This window comes from Octopus bimaculoides, chromosome 5 (genome assembly GCF_046866305.1).
Source record: "Octopus bimaculoides isolate indiv1 chromosome 5, ASM4686630v1, whole genome shotgun sequence".
Taxonomy (NCBI): domain Eukaryota; kingdom Metazoa; phylum Mollusca; class Cephalopoda; order Octopoda; family Octopodidae; genus Octopus; species Octopus bimaculoides.
In genome coordinates this window covers 567,541-587,480 of record NC_142932.1, presented here as the reverse complement: position 1 = coordinate 587,480, position 19,940 = coordinate 567,541, and the positions used below count along the sequence as shown (strand labels likewise).

Here is a 19,940-nt window from a genome sequence, read left to right as displayed (position 1 = left end):
TTTAAAAGCTGTTTTTAATGTGCACTTTTTACTTCTTTCCAAAATAGTATTAATTCATACAGCATCCATCACTCCCTAGATCTTGATTTTATATTGTCTGAACAGTAAAGAGTGATCTGAGGGAGATTTGACTAGTATTTCTAGCAGGCTGAATGGCCATATACAAACTCCCCTTAGCTCAAAAATGCCACTTTATTTTAAAGTTAGAGTTCTAAGAAGAGAAAGTGGTTGGAAAGAGTAAAAGAGTAAGTACATATGTGATATGGACGGTGTAGGCATGAAGCTTAATGATTAGAATGTTCAACCCATGAATGTGAGGTTGAGGTTTCATTTCCTAGGTTTTCCAGTATGTTGTGTGCTTGAACAAGATACTTCTTTTCACATTGCTTGATTGTAAATGAGCACTAGTCAAGATACTGGTGTAGCTGTCTCTCCCTGCAGTTGTTACAATCTGGGTATTTCACTGAGTCAAGAATGAGGCGCTTGGGAGTGCATTTATGCTTGCTTGTGTCTATAAAGTCACCTAAAGCAATAGGTATGATACATGTTAGCAAGCCATATTTGCACATGAGTGATGGCTGGCTTTAAAATGTACTTTTGATATGGGGTCCAATAGAACAAGAAGATTGTTTACCTATGGAATTAGTAGATGTTTCTTTGCCTTGCTGATGGAACCGATAGTGTCTAGTAACAGTACCGTGAGCAGCTTCAGCCTCGACTGTTTTGTTATCCGGACACATCAAAACGCTTGTCATTAAACCAAGAGAACCAAAACCTGCAAAAAATACAAAGAAAACAGAAATGTAAAAGAACCAATGTTTCTTAATCTGAAAAATGTTTTAAAAACAAAGAAAAAATTATCACAAACCAAAATCAAAAAGAACAAAAAATACCAGCATACCTTGTGCCACAGTATCAGATTGTACATCACCATCATAATTTTTACAAGCCCATACAAAGCCACCTTCAGATTTCAACACAAAGGCTACCATATCATCAATTAAACGATGTTCATACCACATTTGTTTGGCTTCAAATTTACTTTTATAGTCTCTAAAGAGTACAAAAATAATTCAGAATTATAGATAAACTTAATTACATAACAAATAAACCTACCTATGATTTATTTCTAGTTTTATTAGTATCAAGTGACAAAGAGGTATATTCCTCCTAGCCTAGGATCTATATATATGTTTGTTCATTAGAGTCATAGGGACTATCTAGTCACCCTTAAGGACGACTGATAACTTACATGGTGACTTTGTTTTCAGTGAAGAGTTGTACACTGTCAAGCTCACTCTCTTGTCTACAACCATCTTCAATCCAGTGACCAGGTCAAGATGACTGGGAATAGAGATGGATGCAGTGGATAACAAAGCTTACTTGTCTCAACTTGCATACTGTACTCTACAATTGTTGCCTTCTACTGCATCCAACTGTGAAGGTTTCTTTCACACAGTCTGCTAGAACTAACCTTCACATGCATATGTAAGCAAGCTAACCTTAGATAAGATGCTAATCAATCACAAGTAACTTTTTCCTTCTGTGGGTGTTTTTGAACTTCATACAATAAGCTTATGAAATACACAATCAATTCTTCAGCCTGGTTATTGTTTTGAATGTTATTCAGCTCTTATTCTATAATATTTATATGCAACAGGGGTAGTGGAGGTGAAAGTGAAATATTTTGGTCACAAAACAATGGAATACTGGTGACAGGATATAAAATGCGGGTCCCTCTGCTAGTTACCAGATAGCAGCCAATAAAACTCTGCAGTCAAATAAGTGTATCTGAGTCAGAATTTCTGACAATTAGTTTCCAGTTGTTTAACCAACTGAATTGTTAGTCACACTGAATCCCAGTCCTGCTTCTAATTATGAGCTACATGTGATGACATGTGTGCAACAGTTCATTACATGTTAAGCAAGTCATCATGCTTAAAAATTTCACCATCAGAATTCAGTTGTGAATCAATTCAATTACAAAATAACTGAACCAGGAGATATGCCATCTCAGCAACATATAAATATAAATGAAGAATCCAATAACAAAAACAGAAAATTTACATTCACAAAATATAGAATGAATAGTCCAAAATAAAAGTATTGTACAAGATAAAATACTCACTTTTCATATATTTCCTGGAAAATATCTTTAAATCTGCCATCATACTTCTTTAAAATGGTATTTTTTGTACTGAAATTAAATTATTGGTGATATTTAAAGCAACAAAAAAAAAAAAAAAAGAGGAATAAATTAAATTGAATTTTAAACTTCAGCTTAGCTTGTATTCATGAAGGATTTTCTTTTAAACAAAGTGTAGATATGTGTATAAAATTATTGTATAAAAATCATAAATAATAAATTATATACATGGAAACATATTCAGCTTTTCTACAAAATAGTTTTAGGTTAAAAAAAAATTCAGATTTAATGTAGGAATAGACAAACAGCTATGGAATAATAAAAATTTCAGCAGTTTTAGCTTTTACTAGTTTTTAATGAAATCAGGTGCAACAAGTATTGAATGTTTTTAGGAATGATAAATGTCAATATGCACTGCTTCCAAAAAAAAAAAAAAAAATCTATATAAATTGATTGCATCAACTACAATAAGTAACCCTTTGCAGACGATAATTGTGGTAATAATATATTTATATTTTGCTGAATATTCCAATATATTACAAACATGCAAAATCTAATTGCAGCTATAAAACAAGGAAGATCATTTAAGTTACTTGTAAAGAAATGCTATTAATAACTTGAGGTTATCTAGAAATATTTTACAGCTCAGAAATGTTCCCTAAAATAAAGTAATAAAGAAATACAGAAACACTCTATTACCAAGAGAGTGTTATAAATAATATGCAAAAACCCAGGTATTGGTGATATGCCAAAGAAAAAAGATACATACAAATGACATAAAATACCTATCCAAAACATCAGAACTTACGTTCACAGCATTCAGAAAAGAACACTACTAGGCAGTGCATCCATATTACATAGTATTTTGAACAGAATAGGAAAAAAAAACAAAAGAAAAAACTGCAGGTGGTTAAGGCAAACAAGGCTGTGTTCAATTTCATATTCACAAAGTTTAACTAAGACAACTGAAATATTAATAAGGGTTTCTGATTCAAGAACAAGATAAGCAATTTTGAAGGAAAGGGAGCAGTCAATCAATTACTACAAAAAACAAAATGGAGAAGATTGTCAAAGAGTCTGCAAGATTAACTCCTGAGCATTTAAACTGGCCATATCTGGCCAAAATAATCTACCAGTTTTATCTTCAAACTGACCAGACCCAGCCTCTCACACTTATCCTACAATATTATTCTAAAAATAAACAAGGACATCGTCAAAAAGTTCAAAGTTACAAGGTAATGCATGACTAATTCATATCAGTGTGATTAAATAAGCATTACATTTGACAGAGGAATCTGAATGCTAAAGGGTTAGTAGAAATAATGACCTCAAAAATGTTTGTTATTGCTGTAGATTCTGAATGAGATTGCAAGACCAGACAGAAAAACTAATAAAATAATGGTTGTATTTACAATACACTCACCAAACCTGACACAAGTATTATATTTACTATAAATACAGGGAGACAGGGCCTTATGCAATAGAAAACTTTTATAGGGATCAACACTATGACTATTTAGTAAAGAACAAAGGAAAGCTAAAACAAATAACTACAAAACAAGAACATAAAAACTGTTTTCTATCAACAAGGAAGCACAAGGAAGCCAATAAAAAAAAATAAAAGTTGATATGACAGACACTTGTAAGAAGAAAGAAGAAACAACAACAAAAATTGTAAAAAAAGCTAAATGCAAATCTAAAATGGGACAATGACGAGAAACTATTCTCCTTTAACAACATTAAACTGATTCCTACACATGTCAAGGAAACTGTCTTTTACCATACTTTCATTGCATATAAACAATGTTCTCAGTGCTAGATGTTACAATTTCTAATAAACTTTGTGCTGATGTCGTCTATTAAAAATCTTGCAAATTGGATTCCCAAAAATGTAAGCTTGCTCTTGAAAGTTAGGAAATACTTCAGCTCTCATTAGTTGATAGCTTTCTATAAAGCAAAAAGAAGACTTTCGTTGAAGTAATGTTCACATATCTACTCTGCACATTCTAGAGAACATCAAGAGGAAGGCTATTCAGCCATTTAACAAAATATTCACTCACCAACACAGATTCAATGTTTCCTCTCACTGATTTTTTTTTATTGCTACCCTAATAACATCTGCTCCCCTGAAATAGAAAATTGTGCAACACCTTCCTCTAGGCCTCTCTAGTTATACTCCTTTCCTATTCCCCTCGGTGTGTCATACTAATCACTCTTCCTAAGGACTGTAATAACATAGATGATTTTATCCTTCTCAGTCAAATTTTGTTAGCAGACACCATTAACAAACAGTTCAAACAAAACATTAGCTGTGTCAATGTCATCAGTCAAAGAGGACCAACAAAACTCATGCATATTCATCATCATCATCATCACCATCATCATCATAATTTAACACTCGCTGTCCATGCTGACATCGGTTGAATGGTTTGACCAGAGCTGGTAAGCTGGGGGTGGGGGTTGCACCAGACTCCAGTCTGAGTTGACATGGTTTCTATGGCTGGATGCCTTTCATAACGCCAACCACTCTGAGAGTGTAATGAGTGCTTTTATGTGCCACAAGCACAGGTGCCAGTTGCATGACACTAGGACTCATCACGACTATGATTTTACTTGGCTTGATGGGCCTTCTACTCAAGCACAGTATATTGCCAAAGATCTCAGTCATTTGTCATTGCCTCCACGAAGCCCAACACTCAAAAGGTGCTTTTTACATGCTACCAGAACAGGTGCTAGTTACATGAAATTGGCATCAGCCGTGATGCCTCTGTGAGGTCCAACACTTAAAAGGTGCCTTTTACATGCTACCAGTACAGGTGCCAGTTATGTAACACTGGCATCGGCCATGACTATGATTTCACTTGGTTTGAGAGGTCTGTTCAAGCACAGCATATCGCCAAAGGTCTCGGTCACAAGACATTGCCCTACGTTCAAAGAGTATGCATAAAACAAATTGCAAGCACATTGAATTAACTAATAAAGAAATTCACTGCCCATAATTTGACAGTTTCAGAGAAAAATGGAAGCTTAAGCCAATTTAACTGCAGTTTATTTACAGAAATCTCAGAGATGTGAAATAGCTTCAGCTACGAATCTCATTGAGATTTTAGCTTTACCCTAAAATATATATCACAGTTTGAAGCCATAATGATTTGTAAAACTTATATACCTCAGGTATAGGGGCCAACCTTTCGACAAAGCAAACTGGAATGAACTGTGAGCAAAATCCCTTATACTCTGAAAATAAAAAAAAGAAGCTTTAAACATGATGATTATGATGATGATGATGATAGTGGTGATGACAATGATGGTGGCAGTGATGATGATGGTGATGCTAATGACAGAGATAATTATTATTATTATTACAATAGCAATAATCTTTTCTGCACAAGTCCTGAAATTTGTGGGGAGTTGATTACATTGACTCCAGTACTTGACTAGTACTTATTTTATTGACCATGAAAGGATGAAAAGCAAAGTCAACCATGACGGAATTTGAACTAAGAACGTAAAGATACACAAAATGCCACCAAGCATTTTGTCCAGCATGCTAACAGTTCTGCTAGCTCACCACCTTATTACAATAGAAATGATAATAATAGCAATTTCTTTTGACTTGACACAAATCTCTTAATAACTTATGAACAGATATTCATAAGTTATTAGGTGTTTATATGCTATTAGGTGTTTACCTTTTGTAAACACCTAATGACTTATGAATATCTAATTATTGAAGTAGAAAAATGATCAGAAAAGCCATTCCTATTCACTTTTAAAAATATATAATACTGTACCAAAGACTTTCTATTTCTATTTCTTATTCTACTACATATATATATATATATATATATTGGATCATCCCATAAATTATGCAATTTTTTCAATTGCATGAACTAAAAGCCGATGGGGGACAGGATAAATTACCTGCATCAACTTGCTATAAAAGCAGATAGTAATTTTACCTTGTCCTTATTCTTAGTGCAAGTTTTGAAGAGTACAGTTCGATTTTAACAGTTATTTTTCAAAGCTATAATGGAAGTGACAAAGGAGCATATTCAGCATATTTTGCTTTATGAGTTCAATGCAATGGAAAGTGCAAGGAATATTAATTCAGTATTTGGGGATCAGGTAATAAGCATAAGCTAGTGTCAATGGTGGTTCCAGAAATTCCAAGCTGGAAACTACAGCCTAGAAGATGAGCCTCAAACTGGAAGATCTGTAGAGCTTAACAAGGATGTTCTACAAATCCTGGGGGAACAAAATCCCATTGTAACTGTTGAGGAACTAGCAGAGAAGCTTGGATTTGGTCATTCAACCATTTATCGACACCTGCATACCATCAGAAATGTCAACAAATTGGGTCAATGGTTCCTCACAAACTTTCTGAATCTAATTGTGCACAGAGTGAATGTATGCTTTTCTTTGCTGTGACATCTTACGAATGTACCTTTTTTGGACTGAATAAAGACTGGTGACGAGAAATGGGTTCTCTATAAAAATGTCAAGCACCAAAGACAGTAGGTAGGGAAAGGAGAAACACAGGCACCCCAGGCTAAAGAAGATCTTCACCCACATAAGATATTGTTATCTGTTTGGTGGAATATGAATGATTTAGTCCACTTTGAACTTTTAAACCCAAACCAAACAATAACAAAAGAGATCTACTGTGAGCAGTATAAGTCAGTGCTAGAAGAAAAACGACCATTTTTTGGTTTCAAGACAAAAAATGTTCTTCCATCAGGATAATGCTCAGCCACATACAGTGAGGATGACATTCCAAAGGCTGGAGCAGTTTGAATGGGAAACGATGTCCCACCCACCATATTCGCTGGACATTGTCTCAGTTGATTATCATTTATTCTGCAGTCTTCAAAATCATTTGAATGGAAAAAATATGAATTCCGTAGATGAAGTCAGAACATTACTAGAGGAGTACTTTTCATCATGGACAAGTGAATTTTGGAATAGGAGCCTTGCAAGTCCACCAGATAGATGGAAGAGCATTGTAGAAAATGAAGGAGAGTATATTTTAGATAAAAGAGAACTTTGTTTATCATAATTTTGAAAAATAAAAGAAGTATAAAAAAACACATTATTTATGGGATGACCCAATACATATATTATCTATCTATCTATCTGTGTGTGTGTGAGTGAGTGTGTGTGAATATATATATATATATATATATATATACATATATATATATATATACACACATGTGTGGGTGTTGTTATTACCAGTCAATGTTGGCAGCAGCCGTAGTTAGTGAGGCAGGGTGGGGAAGATAATTCATTCAATGGTTTCCTTACAATTAGAATAGCTAAGTATGCACATACATGTGTGTGTGTATGTGGTGTGTGTGTGTGTGTGTGTGTGTCTGTGCACATTTATGTACATATTTGTATGTGTATGTGCATGCATGTGTGCATATATAAATATGTGTGTGTCTCTTCACAGATATTTTAGTGCATGAGAGTGCATGTGTATTTATGTGTATAAAAGCTATGAACACTCTGCCAGCAGTCATAGACAAAAATAGAGTGCTTCTCACCTGATCTGTATTGTACATCCCCATAGCAACACCACCACCATCTTTAAAGTCAAATACTGTATACTGTGTTGGTTCACCAGACTCTGGTGTAAACTTTATTTCAACTTTTCCAGGGCCAGGAACAACAAAGTCAGTTGCCTTATACTGCAATAAAGAAAGTTAAAATAAATTCTGGGAAATGATTCTTAACATAAATCACAGTTTTTGGAGGGAGGGATATTGGAAATTAACCCACTGCCTAAGACTTTTTTATTGTCTGCCCCTAAAAAAATAAATGGCTATGTTGACCTCAGTAAGATTTGAACTCTCAGTGTAACAATATCTGTCAAAATGCTGCAAAGTATTTTGTCCAGCATTGCCCCAATTCTGCTTATCCCTTACCCTCAATAACATCAAGGAAACCTCTACATCAGGGGTTCTCAACCATTTTTTTTTTATCAATGGACCCCTTTGTTTACTATTTTATTCTGATGGATCCCCATTGCTGCTCAATGTTTAGAATCTAGCATTATAGAAACTTCTTTCAAAATTCCTTTATTGTTTCTCACACATTAACTCATGAAGTTGAACTATGTAAAATGTTAGAGAAAGAAACCATACTGTTTCTTGCAATACATACCAATACATACATCTAAAGCAAAATTTCTTCATGGGCCCTTAAAATACTATTGTGGATATCCAATTTACTCATTTGTTGTGTGAACCCCCAAAATATTATATGGACCCTCAGGGGCCATATGAACCTCCGCTGAGAACCACTGATGGTCAGTCAACTCACTAGAAATAACAGTGAAATGACCCTCAAATCATATCTTACCATTGGAGGAGGGGAGTTACACCAATAGTTAATTCTAGAGTGAACCTAGATTCATAAAGAAAGCCCAAGATGGAGCAGGGTGGAAGAGATTGGTGAAAATTTGTCCCAATGGTAGAAATGCTCTGAGAACAACTTTACTTGGCATGAATTAACTATCAGCACCTATTAATCTTCATCCCTAAAAAGCAGATACACAAATGATGTTTTTTAAGCTATGACCAACCCTTTTCTCACCATATTTGTATAGAAATGTTCTGACTTTGCTCCTGTTAATTTTGAAAATAATGAAGAATTTAGTAAAATAACTTTGTCATTACTAAGATGGTGTTTGGCACATAATTTAACATGAAATTTAGATGGAAGGCTTTAATTTAGTTTACTTTAAAACAGGAAGTTTGTATCATAAAATCAAGTTGGTATCAAAAGGGTTAATGTCATTTCCTTCACCTTCAAAACAAGCAACAACAAAAACAATTAAATAAATGCCAACATTATACTGAAATTCAAAAGGAGTGCTTTCTTACTTGATCACCATATGCATGACGTCCAATGATGATACTTTTGGTCCATCCTGGCACTAACCTTGGAATGTTCTTACAGATGATGGCCTCCCTAAATACAGTGCCACCTAGAATATTCCGAATTGTTCCATTTGGTGATTTCCACATCTGCTTTAAGTTAAATTCTGAATAGGAAAGGATAATACGACATTGAGTATATAAAACATATTTTCATTATCTCTCTGTCTACTCATCTATGGTATGTATGTGTATATGCTTTTGTGTGTGCATATATATTGTACACATATGCACACACACACACACAATGACATACACACAGACACATACACACAAACATACACAAAAATATATTTTAAAAAGTTTTATATAGAAAATATATTTTTCCCATATACATAAAAAGCACCCAGTACACTCTGTAAAACAGTTGGCATTAGGAAGGGCATCCTGCCAAAACTGACAATTGGAGCCTGGTGCAGCTCTCTGGGTTGCTAGTTCCTCTCAAACCGTCCAATTCATGCTAGCATGGAAAGCAGGTATTGAATAGTGATGATGATGATGATGATGATGATGATGATGCATATATGCATGTGTGTATAGATACTTATTTCTGTATATTAAGGCTGCATACTTAATTCTACATTCCTTAAAGGAAGGCTAGAAATAACTAAGTTATTAGTGTAGGAGAAAACAGCCATGGGACCAGCAGTTTATATTTCTCTATCTGTGCTCTACTAAGACCTTCATCTATGAAATTTAATTAATAGCAAGAATAGAAAGAGATATCACAGGGTTTATCTTCATGCTCCAGTCTTCAATAAAATTTTGGAAATGCTGATGGGTCTTCCCATGAATGTACATGAAATTGACAAGTTCACAGACAGATTTTATAACCTCTTTATACATGAAGTACCAGGCTAATAGTTATTCATATCAAATAAAGCAATGAACAGGGGGAAAACTCTTGAAGTTGGGGTTCTGCAATTAATTCAGCATTTTTCTATAGAAATGTAGGTGTTTTGTTCATTGCAATATGGATGAAGTTTATTAAGTGCAACAACAGCATTCGTTAGATCTTAATCAAGTGCATGCATTTAAAGTTTCAACACCATTAGTTGTTTTTTTTAATTTTTAAGTACTGAGTCCAGCATCTCTTCTTTCACAGTTACATGAAAAGAAACATTACTGATTAAATACTGGCAATTATATGTTGTCTGGTATATCTGTAGATTCATCAAAAACTAAGCTGAATACAAAAGAATTGTTTAAGTCATTTGCATTTTGCCTACAACATTAGCGCTGACCAAAGTCCCATTCCTCTGTAGTGTGACATGAAACTGGGGTTTGTATCATTAGTCACGGAAATATTTTGTGTGTGTGTGCATGCACGTGTGTGTGTGAATGCATGTGCATGCATGTGTGTGCTGCGTGCATGTGCGTGCACATGTTTTATTAAACACTGCAACAATTTCAGCTTTATTCTGAGCAAATTTGCCATAAGAGTATGAGCATTTAGCAGAAACAATATTAGATGACGTAACAAAATTAGCTTTAATCATGATATCAGTTACATTACTGGATATTGTTAACAGTATCTGCTGGCTATTAGGAGGTGAATTAACACAATTTGTTTCTTAATTCTGATTTATATGGAGGAGTCGTCGTCGTTTAACGTCCGCTTTCCATGCTAGCATGGGTTGGACGATTTGACTGAGGACTGGTGAAACCAGATGGCTACACCAGGCTCCAATCTGATTTGGCAGAGTTCCTACAGCTGGATGCCCTTCCTAACGCCAACCACTCAAAGAGTGTAGTGGGTGCTTTTACGTGTCACCCGCACGAAGGCCAGTCAGGCGGTACTGGCAACGGCCACGCTCAAAATGGTGCATTTCATGTGTCACCTGCACAAGAGCCAGTCCAGGGGCACTGGCAACGATCTCGCTCGAAAAATTTAATGTGTCACCCACACAAGAGCCAGCCCAGGGGCACTGGCAACGATCTCGCTCAAAAATCCTACAACAACCCCACACAAGAGCCAGTTCAGGGGCACCGGCAACGATCTCTGAGCAAATGAATAAATGAGTATTATAGTAGAGGCTGTCTTATACAGGTTGGTATTATGAATATTAAGAAAGCAAGGTAATTTGAATTTTGCTTGTAAAGAACAAAATATTGAGAATAGCCATATTTAAATCTTACCTTCAACTCTTTTTTCATCAGGAGTTATGGTGGCACATTTGATTCCAACATTGTACTTTTTAATGGCATGAGCAGCATCAATAGTCACTGAGTAAAAATAAAAAATAAAATAAAAATAAAACTTATTATTCTTAACAAATACTACCAAAACTGAAGGGACCTCTAAATGCAGAAATCTCATAGGATGGATTCTACAAACCTTCCTGTCAAGAGAACCAATAGTTAGGCTAACTCTATAGAAAACCTGAGTGCTAAGCAAATTAGATTACTGCTCAGAGCTTTGGTCTCCTTACTTATCCAGTGTCATAAAAGAAATTGAAGGGTTACGAAGAACATTCACCAGTAAAATAATTTTGGTTAAAAGCATTAACTACTGGGAATATTTGAAAGCGTTGCATCTCTACTATCTTGAATGCTGAAGAGAGAGATATACTATCACATACATATGGAAAATCCTATTCCTAACTTCAGTATTAGAGAGAATTTTGATGCACGAACTGTCAGCTTCCAAATATACCACCTTCAAAATCATCATCATCACCATTATTTAAGGTCTGCTTGGAAGTTGTTTTCCATAAGTGAGTTGAGGATCTTCTGCAATTCACTCTGAATTTCAACAACAATGTTAAAATGGTCACCTTTGAGCTGCATTTTCATCATGGGGAAGAGACAGAAATTTGCTGGTTCTAAATCTGGCAAATAGGGTGGGTGCAGTCATGAAGGATCCAAATTTTCGAGATCCAAAGATCCAGTCACTTTCACCAAATGTCCTTCCTCAAATGCTTCAGAATGTCACAGTAGAACTCTCGATCGATAGTCTGGTCCAGGGGGACACATTCTCCATGCACAATACCACATTTCTTGGGGTGATGCTCATGGCAGGTCATCCAGATCGCTCATTATCTTCCAGGGATGTTCTTCTGCTTTCGAAACACCAGTGCCACTCAAAACACTGCATACAATGCAGCTGTAAGCTTGCCAAAGCATGCTCAATGTCTCTGTAGCAGACTTCCCAAATTTAGCACAAAATTTCACCTTGGCTCTTTGTTCCTGTCCATGACAAAATTGCAAACTACAGCATACATGTGACCACAAAAACAAAAATTTCACAACTTGCCAAGTAAACACAGCAATGTCACTTGGTACACTGCTTCATGAAGGTCACTGCTAGCTCTCACTGTGCATGCAACTGTGTGCTGCCATCTGTTGGTGGACTACAGAACTACTCCAGGAACTTTTTGATACCATCTTGTATAGATAACATATTAGGGTTCAAAATGAAGCGTACATCAACCTTTGTTTTTGTCAGTTAAAAACAACAATAATGATGATAACTTTGATGCTGATGCTGGTGATTAAATTTTAAAATTCAATTCTTATCACTCATTGCACAAACTAAAGAATCACTGACACAACTAAATACATTTTATTATGCAGAGCTTACAAAAATACCAAATAATATATTTTTTAAAAAGCAACAACCCCTACAAACAACAATAACAAAATGACTGAAATTAATTGTATCATCAATTCATAAAATATCAGTTTATATTACCTTGGTCATTTGTTTTGTCTCTGTTCTGGATGGAAAGATCATAAAAATGGTACTCAAGTTCAACAAAAGGCTGGATCAATTTCTCTTTAATTAAATCCCAAATGATTCTGAAATTTAAAATTTTATTTCTTTTTTTATTTTATTTACTTTTATTATTTAGCATTGTGTAAATATTTCACTCATCTCAACCAATTGTGATAATAAAGCCAACTACCTAACATTGCCAAGACAAACCTATGAATAGGTTAGTCGGTGTTAGCATATAGAATGAATACAGTATTAAAAGACTGACTCAAAACAAATATACAATGCAAAAAAAATATTACCAATGACTAATATCATTTTCATTTTTCCAGCTAGTACAGAGAGACAACCCAGGATAGGTTTTGATCTTATTCTGGCCTCATTAGTGAAGAACAGTCGTCATTGTATTTAACAATGTATTTAACATGTCGGCCAATGGCAAACTACCCCAATATCCTTGCCAAGAAAACATTATGGGAAAGAATGAAGTAATGCTATGGCTTCATCTGATGGAAACTCATGCTTCATTCGATGGGAGAAATTATGCTTAATCAGGAAGACTTTCATTGTAGTGTCATCAACACACTGTAAAAATGTACAATACATAACAACAATGATGATTCTCTGACATACCCCTAACCAACATGCAGACACTCGAATTCCTTTGATTACTTTCTCCCTTCCAAACTGAACCTCTAACAGACCACAATTGTGTCTGCACCTGGGAGTAGAACAGCAAACTAAAGAGTACTGAAATCTTCCTTTATACATCTATAATGGTTCATTGCTACTAACTAACATTTTTGTACCAGTCTATCATTAAATAGGCTTTAAGTTATTTAGTAATTGGTGATAATGAAAATAAAAACAAAAATATTCTGATATTGTTAATAGTATATAGAAACTTAGAAATGCATTTTTATATGGCTCATAAATTAAACAGTTAATAGGATTCTATCAAAATACAGTAATGGTATTTTTACAATAAGTTTTAAAAACTAAATATATAGATGACTTGAATGGGAATGAGTGATTAATTGCAATGGAAAATAACAGTAAATAAAGAGATAATTAACAGTAATGAAAAGAAAAAAGAAAAAAAAACATTCTCTTCTAATAAATACATAAAGTCACACACACACACACACACACACACACACACATATTTATGTTTAAAAGATGTGTGGGGTAGGGGTAATGGTTATAGATATTTTAAAGGGATGTGAGTTGAGTTGAATGCATATGTGCGTTGATCTATGTCTTCATTCTAGATCAGTAGGTTACATATTGCTCTAATTATTTGTACTTTAATGGGCAGTTTGATTGATTACTGAAGTTTCTATTAGTTATTTTGGTTAGCCATAGATTTGCTTGTTTTGTAGATGTTTAAAAGAAGTATAGGTACAAAGATGTATGTAGTTAAGTATGAAAGTTCAACTTTTGTTTTGGCTTTTGAAATATTTGTCAAATTTACATAGGAGTATGTTTAGTAATTAATTTAAAGAAGAGATGTTGCCTTCTTCTGTTTAACTAATTTTTTCTTTGTATTCCCTGACATACCCCTAACAAACATGCAGACACTCCAAATACTTTTGATTGTTTTCTCACCTTCAAACTGAACCTCTATCAAACCACAGCTGTGCCTGCACCTATTCAACATGACATGACCACTACCTAAATATGACTACCCAACATATACCCACATACTACACAATGCTTGCCACCTCCCAAACTTTATGGTAATCCAAGTCATCTGACTGGTTGGAGCTCCATTAGTTTTAGGCTAACTGTCTCTAGTAACGCATGTGCTTCACTGCTAAATTATCAGAAACAGCTAGGTGGGTGACTAAAACCATCTTATACATGTCCCTCCACATCTGACACATAACAAAAACTCACAGCTCTAAATCTCATAAGTGGTCTCGCTGTCACCTTTTGAGTCCACAATATCCTCTAGCAGATGCTACTGCCAGGCTAAGAACAACTGCTCCAATGAATATTTGATGCAAATGTAAAATGAGGACAGGGTGAAAAATATTGTGTTAGCATTATGAAATACCCAAAGTTGAGATAGAGTGAAGAAGACATGGAAAAAGCAGTGTAGTTAGATCTCAGATGTTGGACCTTATAGATGTTGGACCTTATAGATGTCGGACCTTATAGATGTTGGACCTTATACAGGATCAAAGCAAGTAATGATTCATTCATCCAGTCAACGCCAATATGAATAAGCAAATGCTAAAATACAGGAATATTAATAATCCTTTGTATTATAGGTACAAGGCCTGAAATTTTGGGGGGAGGAGGGATAGTTGATTACATCAACCCCAGTGCTCAACTGGTACTCATTTTATCTGCCCCAAAAGGATGAAAGGTAAAGTTGACTTTGTTGGAATTTAGACACAGAAAGTAAAGACAGACGAAATGCTGCTAAGCATTTAATCCAGTGCGCTAACAATTCTATCAGCTCACTGTCTTATACAAGAATATCAATAATAACAATGATCATGACAATAACATGACAGTGTGAGGAAGAAGATTATAAGGATTAAGAAGATATAAATGTAAAAAACCTAGTTTATTTAACTAACTCCTTCAGCACCCTAACAGTTATTGCCCCAGACAGCCAGATTATATCTGAAGATAAAAACCCATATCAGATTAAGAGAAAGTTCAAAAATTGAGAACAGAGGTTGTGAGAAAATATAACTGTAAACTCAAATGTGTGAACTTAAGGGTGAATAAGAGCCAGAGACAGAGACTGGGAAGAGATAGTGTGTGTTTCCATGTGTAAGTTAAATGTTTGCATATATGTCTATAAGTTATAGATTAATGAGATAGATAGTGTGTAGCATCTCAGAATGATATGGCCATAACATGGACTTGTATAGAGAAATGAATTCAGAAATTCAATTTTAAAATGTTGCTATTTATATTCCTCCTCTTGATAGACTATTTGAGAAGTAGGTGATTTGATTATGAATACAAGTCAGTGGTGTCATATGTACTGATATGTAGTGTCATCGTTTTCTATACACTCCATAAATTCAATTAGATTTAGTACATTTATTTACAAAGCATTAAATTATAAAATGATATAGCTCCTTACAATTATAAACATTATTGTCCAAGTACAAATTCTGCTGAGGTAAACTTTACCTTTCATCCTTTCGGTGTCAATAAAATAAGTACCAGTTGAACACTGGGACCAATGTAACCAACTCATCCCTTGCCACCAAATTGCTGGCCTTGTGACAAAATTTGAAACCAAAGGCAGTAAGCTGGCAAAATTGTTAGTATGCTGAATGAAATGCTTAGTGATATTTCACCTGTTGCTCCATTCTGAGTTCAAATTCTGTCGAGATTAACTTTGCCTGTCATCCTTTCGGGGTCGATAAAATAAGTACCAGTTAAAGACTGGGTCAAGGTAATTGACTCATCCCCTCTCCCATTATTATTATCATTATTGTTACTACTATTATTATTATTATTATTATTATTATTATTATTATTATTATTAAGGTACCAAATCAGTAGGCTATGAGATGGAATACTTTGCAATATATAGTTACATGGTCATGTGGCTAGGACATTAAGCACAGAGCTCTCAACTCTGGGTTCATATGACAAAGTACTTTACTTTCCATAGCTCCAATTCCCTCAACTGGCAAAAATTAGTGTTAAGACTGATAAAGTGATAGAGCACCCAGTTATCCTCAACATAACATGGCTGTGTTAACTCTTTAGCTTTCAGATTATTCTGTCCGATGAAATGCTTATTTATTCACATTGTTTTGAATTAATCATGCATTAACTTGTAGCTTTGAGATTTGGATGATGTGATTGCTTATTTTAAGAATAACATTGTCAGGAAGGTTTGAGAGGCCAGATCTGGTTACTTTGAACATAAGACAGGTAGAATATTTGGACAGAACTGGTCAGTTTAAATGCTAAAGGGTTAATAAGTCAGTGGTACAATCAAAAACCTTCAGATATAAAGAGGGATAAGTCCAGCTATGAATTTCTATATCCTATCTTTATTCTTTACCCTTTTTTATTCTTTACAGCTTTCTGCATTCAAATCCCACTAGGGCACACTTTCATATTTGCAAGAGGCTAGTACTGATTCTATACAATAATTTCTTACATGGACTCAAGCTCACATATTTGTTAGCCTTGAATACACATGATGTTATAAACCCAAACTGAAATATCTAAGTTTAAAAGGTTTTAATCAACTAGAAATACAGTAATCTACAATACAAACAAAGATTGTTAAATTGTAAGCAAAACTAAACTTCAACGCAATAACAGTTTTATGCAGCGAGTTACTACAGTCTCAACTAACTAAAAACTAACACTGAACATGTTGTGCCGTAAACAGAACAGAACTCTGCATAGTTTCACTGCAGGCAAATAACAGCAATCGAGACAATCAAAGTTACGTGATCAAAACTATAATCACAACACATGATTCATTCAACCCCAGTATATGACTGGTACTAGATACATTCCTCTTCTGATAACACTTCTGCCATTTTGCTATCTTTATTATGAAATCAGTTATGGACAGGCCAATGATGGAGCCTCTATGTAGTTGCTCCTTCATAGAGTTTTTAATCATTTGGTCATGGGAAGAGCAGTATCCATGACTAACTGTATTTTTAGAGCCTTTGAGAATGGTAGAAGGAAAGGAAGAAGTTGACCCAGAGCTAACCTGAATTCGGAGTGAACTCCAGTAAAGGCAATCAAAGAGTGAACTCCAGTAAAGACTCAAAGACCAGATGAGAATATTGAACTAGACAATGGATTAATAGTACCACTCCAGAAATATCAACTAAATCTCTTTCAAATTATAATGAACGCATACCTATACAAGTATGCCTTCAACCTAACTTTGTTTCCTCATGACTTTCAGAAAAATGAACATTTTTTTTTAATGTTCTACAAACACCTTTCAGATGGTGTAGATTACAGTTATATCAGAATTTGTGGGTAAAACTTTTTCAGAGGTGGGGAGAGTAGTTTCAGATAATTCACACAAGTTGATTTTGATTCTTCAAAACTTGCAGAAAAAGGGTATTTTTTAATGAAATTTTCTACAAATACCTTTCAGATGGTGTACATTTTTTAAATTACACCTTCTCCTCAACTTACGACCAAGTTCTGTTCCGATTGGCAGGTCATAAGTCGATCTGGTTGTAAGTCAGATTTATATTTTTCAACACTATTTTCATTCAAATGCAACTGATGCTTGAAAGTGACTGAATAAGAGACAGTGGCAGGCAGTGGATGCCTGGGTCTGAGGCAGACCTGCATTGCTAAATACTGCCATAGTCTTTGTATGGACAACTGTTGGAGGAAATAAGGAAATATTTTTTTGTGGTCATAAGTGTGGATGATCATAAGCCAGATAGGTCACAACTTGAGGAGAAGGTGTATATTGGAATTTAATGTAAAAAAAAATTAGTGGGTGCACACTCATACACACTGACACACCAGCATCTTAAAAGCAAGATGCACACTGGATAATGTAGCCCTTGATACACAATGACTGAAGAAAAGTTTTAATGAGTATGGATGAAATGCTTTTGATAGTAGGTAACCTTGCTCAGACCTAACAGGAAGGTAAACTATAACAATTCATTTATAAAAATAAGGAGACTTCAATAAATTCATTTGTCAGGACTGTAGAGTCAAATATTCCCGGCCTTGCCCTAAGTTTCAGAGTGAGAGAGAGAAGAAAAAGCAATGTAGTTACTAGGACAGAAGCCAGTTGTCTGATATGTTGCTGATATTTGAAACAGTACTGCCATGAACTGACAAAACTAGGTAAACAAATACTGTCATATCCACTGGACTGATAATTTGACAATAATTTGTCAACATTTAATGTAAATATGCCAGATCTTTATAAGACTGTGGCATATTGTTCTTGAGCAAAATTTTTAGCTGTCAGCAATTTGAGTTTGATTAATTTGAATCTGATTAATTTGAGTTCAGTTAAAGTACACACAATACACACTATGGAGTGGTTGGTAGATGAACAAAGATAGTATAGGGTAAAGAGAACTCTGCAAGTCTGTCAAGAACAAGAGCAATCCCTTTAATGATGGTACATGATCAAATGCACCAAGTCACTTCAAATGCACTGAGTTACATCAAATGCATGGAAATATATGTCCTTCCTCACACTATGTGGTTGGTGTAGGAAAGGATGCATAACCATAGCACCATGTCAAAAATGGTATGAATGTGGTGTGGTCCCTGACTCCCCTACAAGGATAGCAACTCTAAATAAAAACTAATTTGAATAGTAATGACCAGTGCAGCCCATGCTCACATGGAAAGTGAATATAAAATGAAAATGAGAATTGTTATTATTATTATTGAGCTCATAAAATTGTTAGACTAACAGACAAAATGCTTAGCAGCATTTCTTCTGGTTTTATGGTCTGAGTTCAAGTGTCACCAAGGTTAACTTTGCCTTTCATCCTTTCAGAGTCAATAAAATAAGTACTATTTGAGTACTAAGGGTGATGTAATTGATTTGTCCCACCCCCAAAATTTCAGTCCTTGTGCCTATCAGGTCTTATGCCAATCAGGGTCTTGTACCTACCTGGTCTTGTGGCTAAGTGGAAAGGATTATCATTATTGAGCTCATAGACCCATTAGAATAAAAGTTAAAATGCTTATTGCCATTTTTTTCAGCTCTTTACATTCTAAGTTCTAATACTATTGAGGTCAGTTTTGCATTTCAACCTTCTGAGGTTGATAAAATAAAGCAGTCAATAAAATAAAGTACCAGTCAAGTGCTGAGGTCAATAGAATTGATTAAGGTTTTCCACCACACCACTACTCAAATTTCAGGCCTAGTGCCTATATTAGAAATATCATCATTATTACCATTGCTGCTGTTGTCATAGTCCTAGCGGAACCTTTTCATAACTTGTCACAAGAAAATTTAACTTCATGATAATTAGAGCATTCCTCTCCTCTTATCACTGTGTGAGTTTCTTTCATTCTCATACTTATTTCATTCCTTTTCTCTTGACATACATACCTAGCAACTTATTTTTCTACCTAACTGTTTCCCTTTTTGCTTGTCTCTCTGTATACACACACACATAAG

The 19,940-nt window shown here is 34.8% G+C and overlaps 1 protein-coding gene across 1 annotated transcript in view; it reads right to left on the bottom strand.

The window, feature by feature from the left end:
* LOC106878809 (isocitrate dehydrogenase [NADP] cytoplasmic) overlaps positions 1-19,732 on the bottom strand; it is a 20,767-nt gene extending 1,035 nt beyond the window's left edge. Inside the window, exons 1-11 of the mRNA XM_089351886.1 lie at positions 19,715-19,732; positions 17,966-18,160; positions 14,988-15,046; positions 12,785-12,912; positions 11,230-11,316; positions 9,037-9,197; positions 7,696-7,839; positions 5,316-5,383; positions 2,129-2,197; positions 902-1,053; positions 1-775 (exon numbers count right to left, since the gene is read on the bottom strand). The exon at positions 1-775 is cut by the window's left edge and continues 1,035 nt beyond it. Of these exons, the coding sequence (XP_089208012.1) occupies positions 585-775; positions 902-1,053; positions 2,129-2,197; positions 5,316-5,383; positions 7,696-7,839; positions 9,037-9,197; positions 11,230-11,316; positions 12,785-12,912; positions 14,988-15,046; positions 17,966-18,160; positions 19,715-19,732 (1,272 nt within the window). The 3' untranslated portion in view covers positions 1-584. The remainder of the gene's footprint in view (positions 776-901; positions 1,054-2,128; positions 2,198-5,315; positions 5,384-7,695; positions 7,840-9,036; positions 9,198-11,229; positions 11,317-12,784; positions 12,913-14,987; positions 15,047-17,965; positions 18,161-19,714) is intronic.
* Positions 19,733-19,940: the final 208 nt, after the last annotated feature.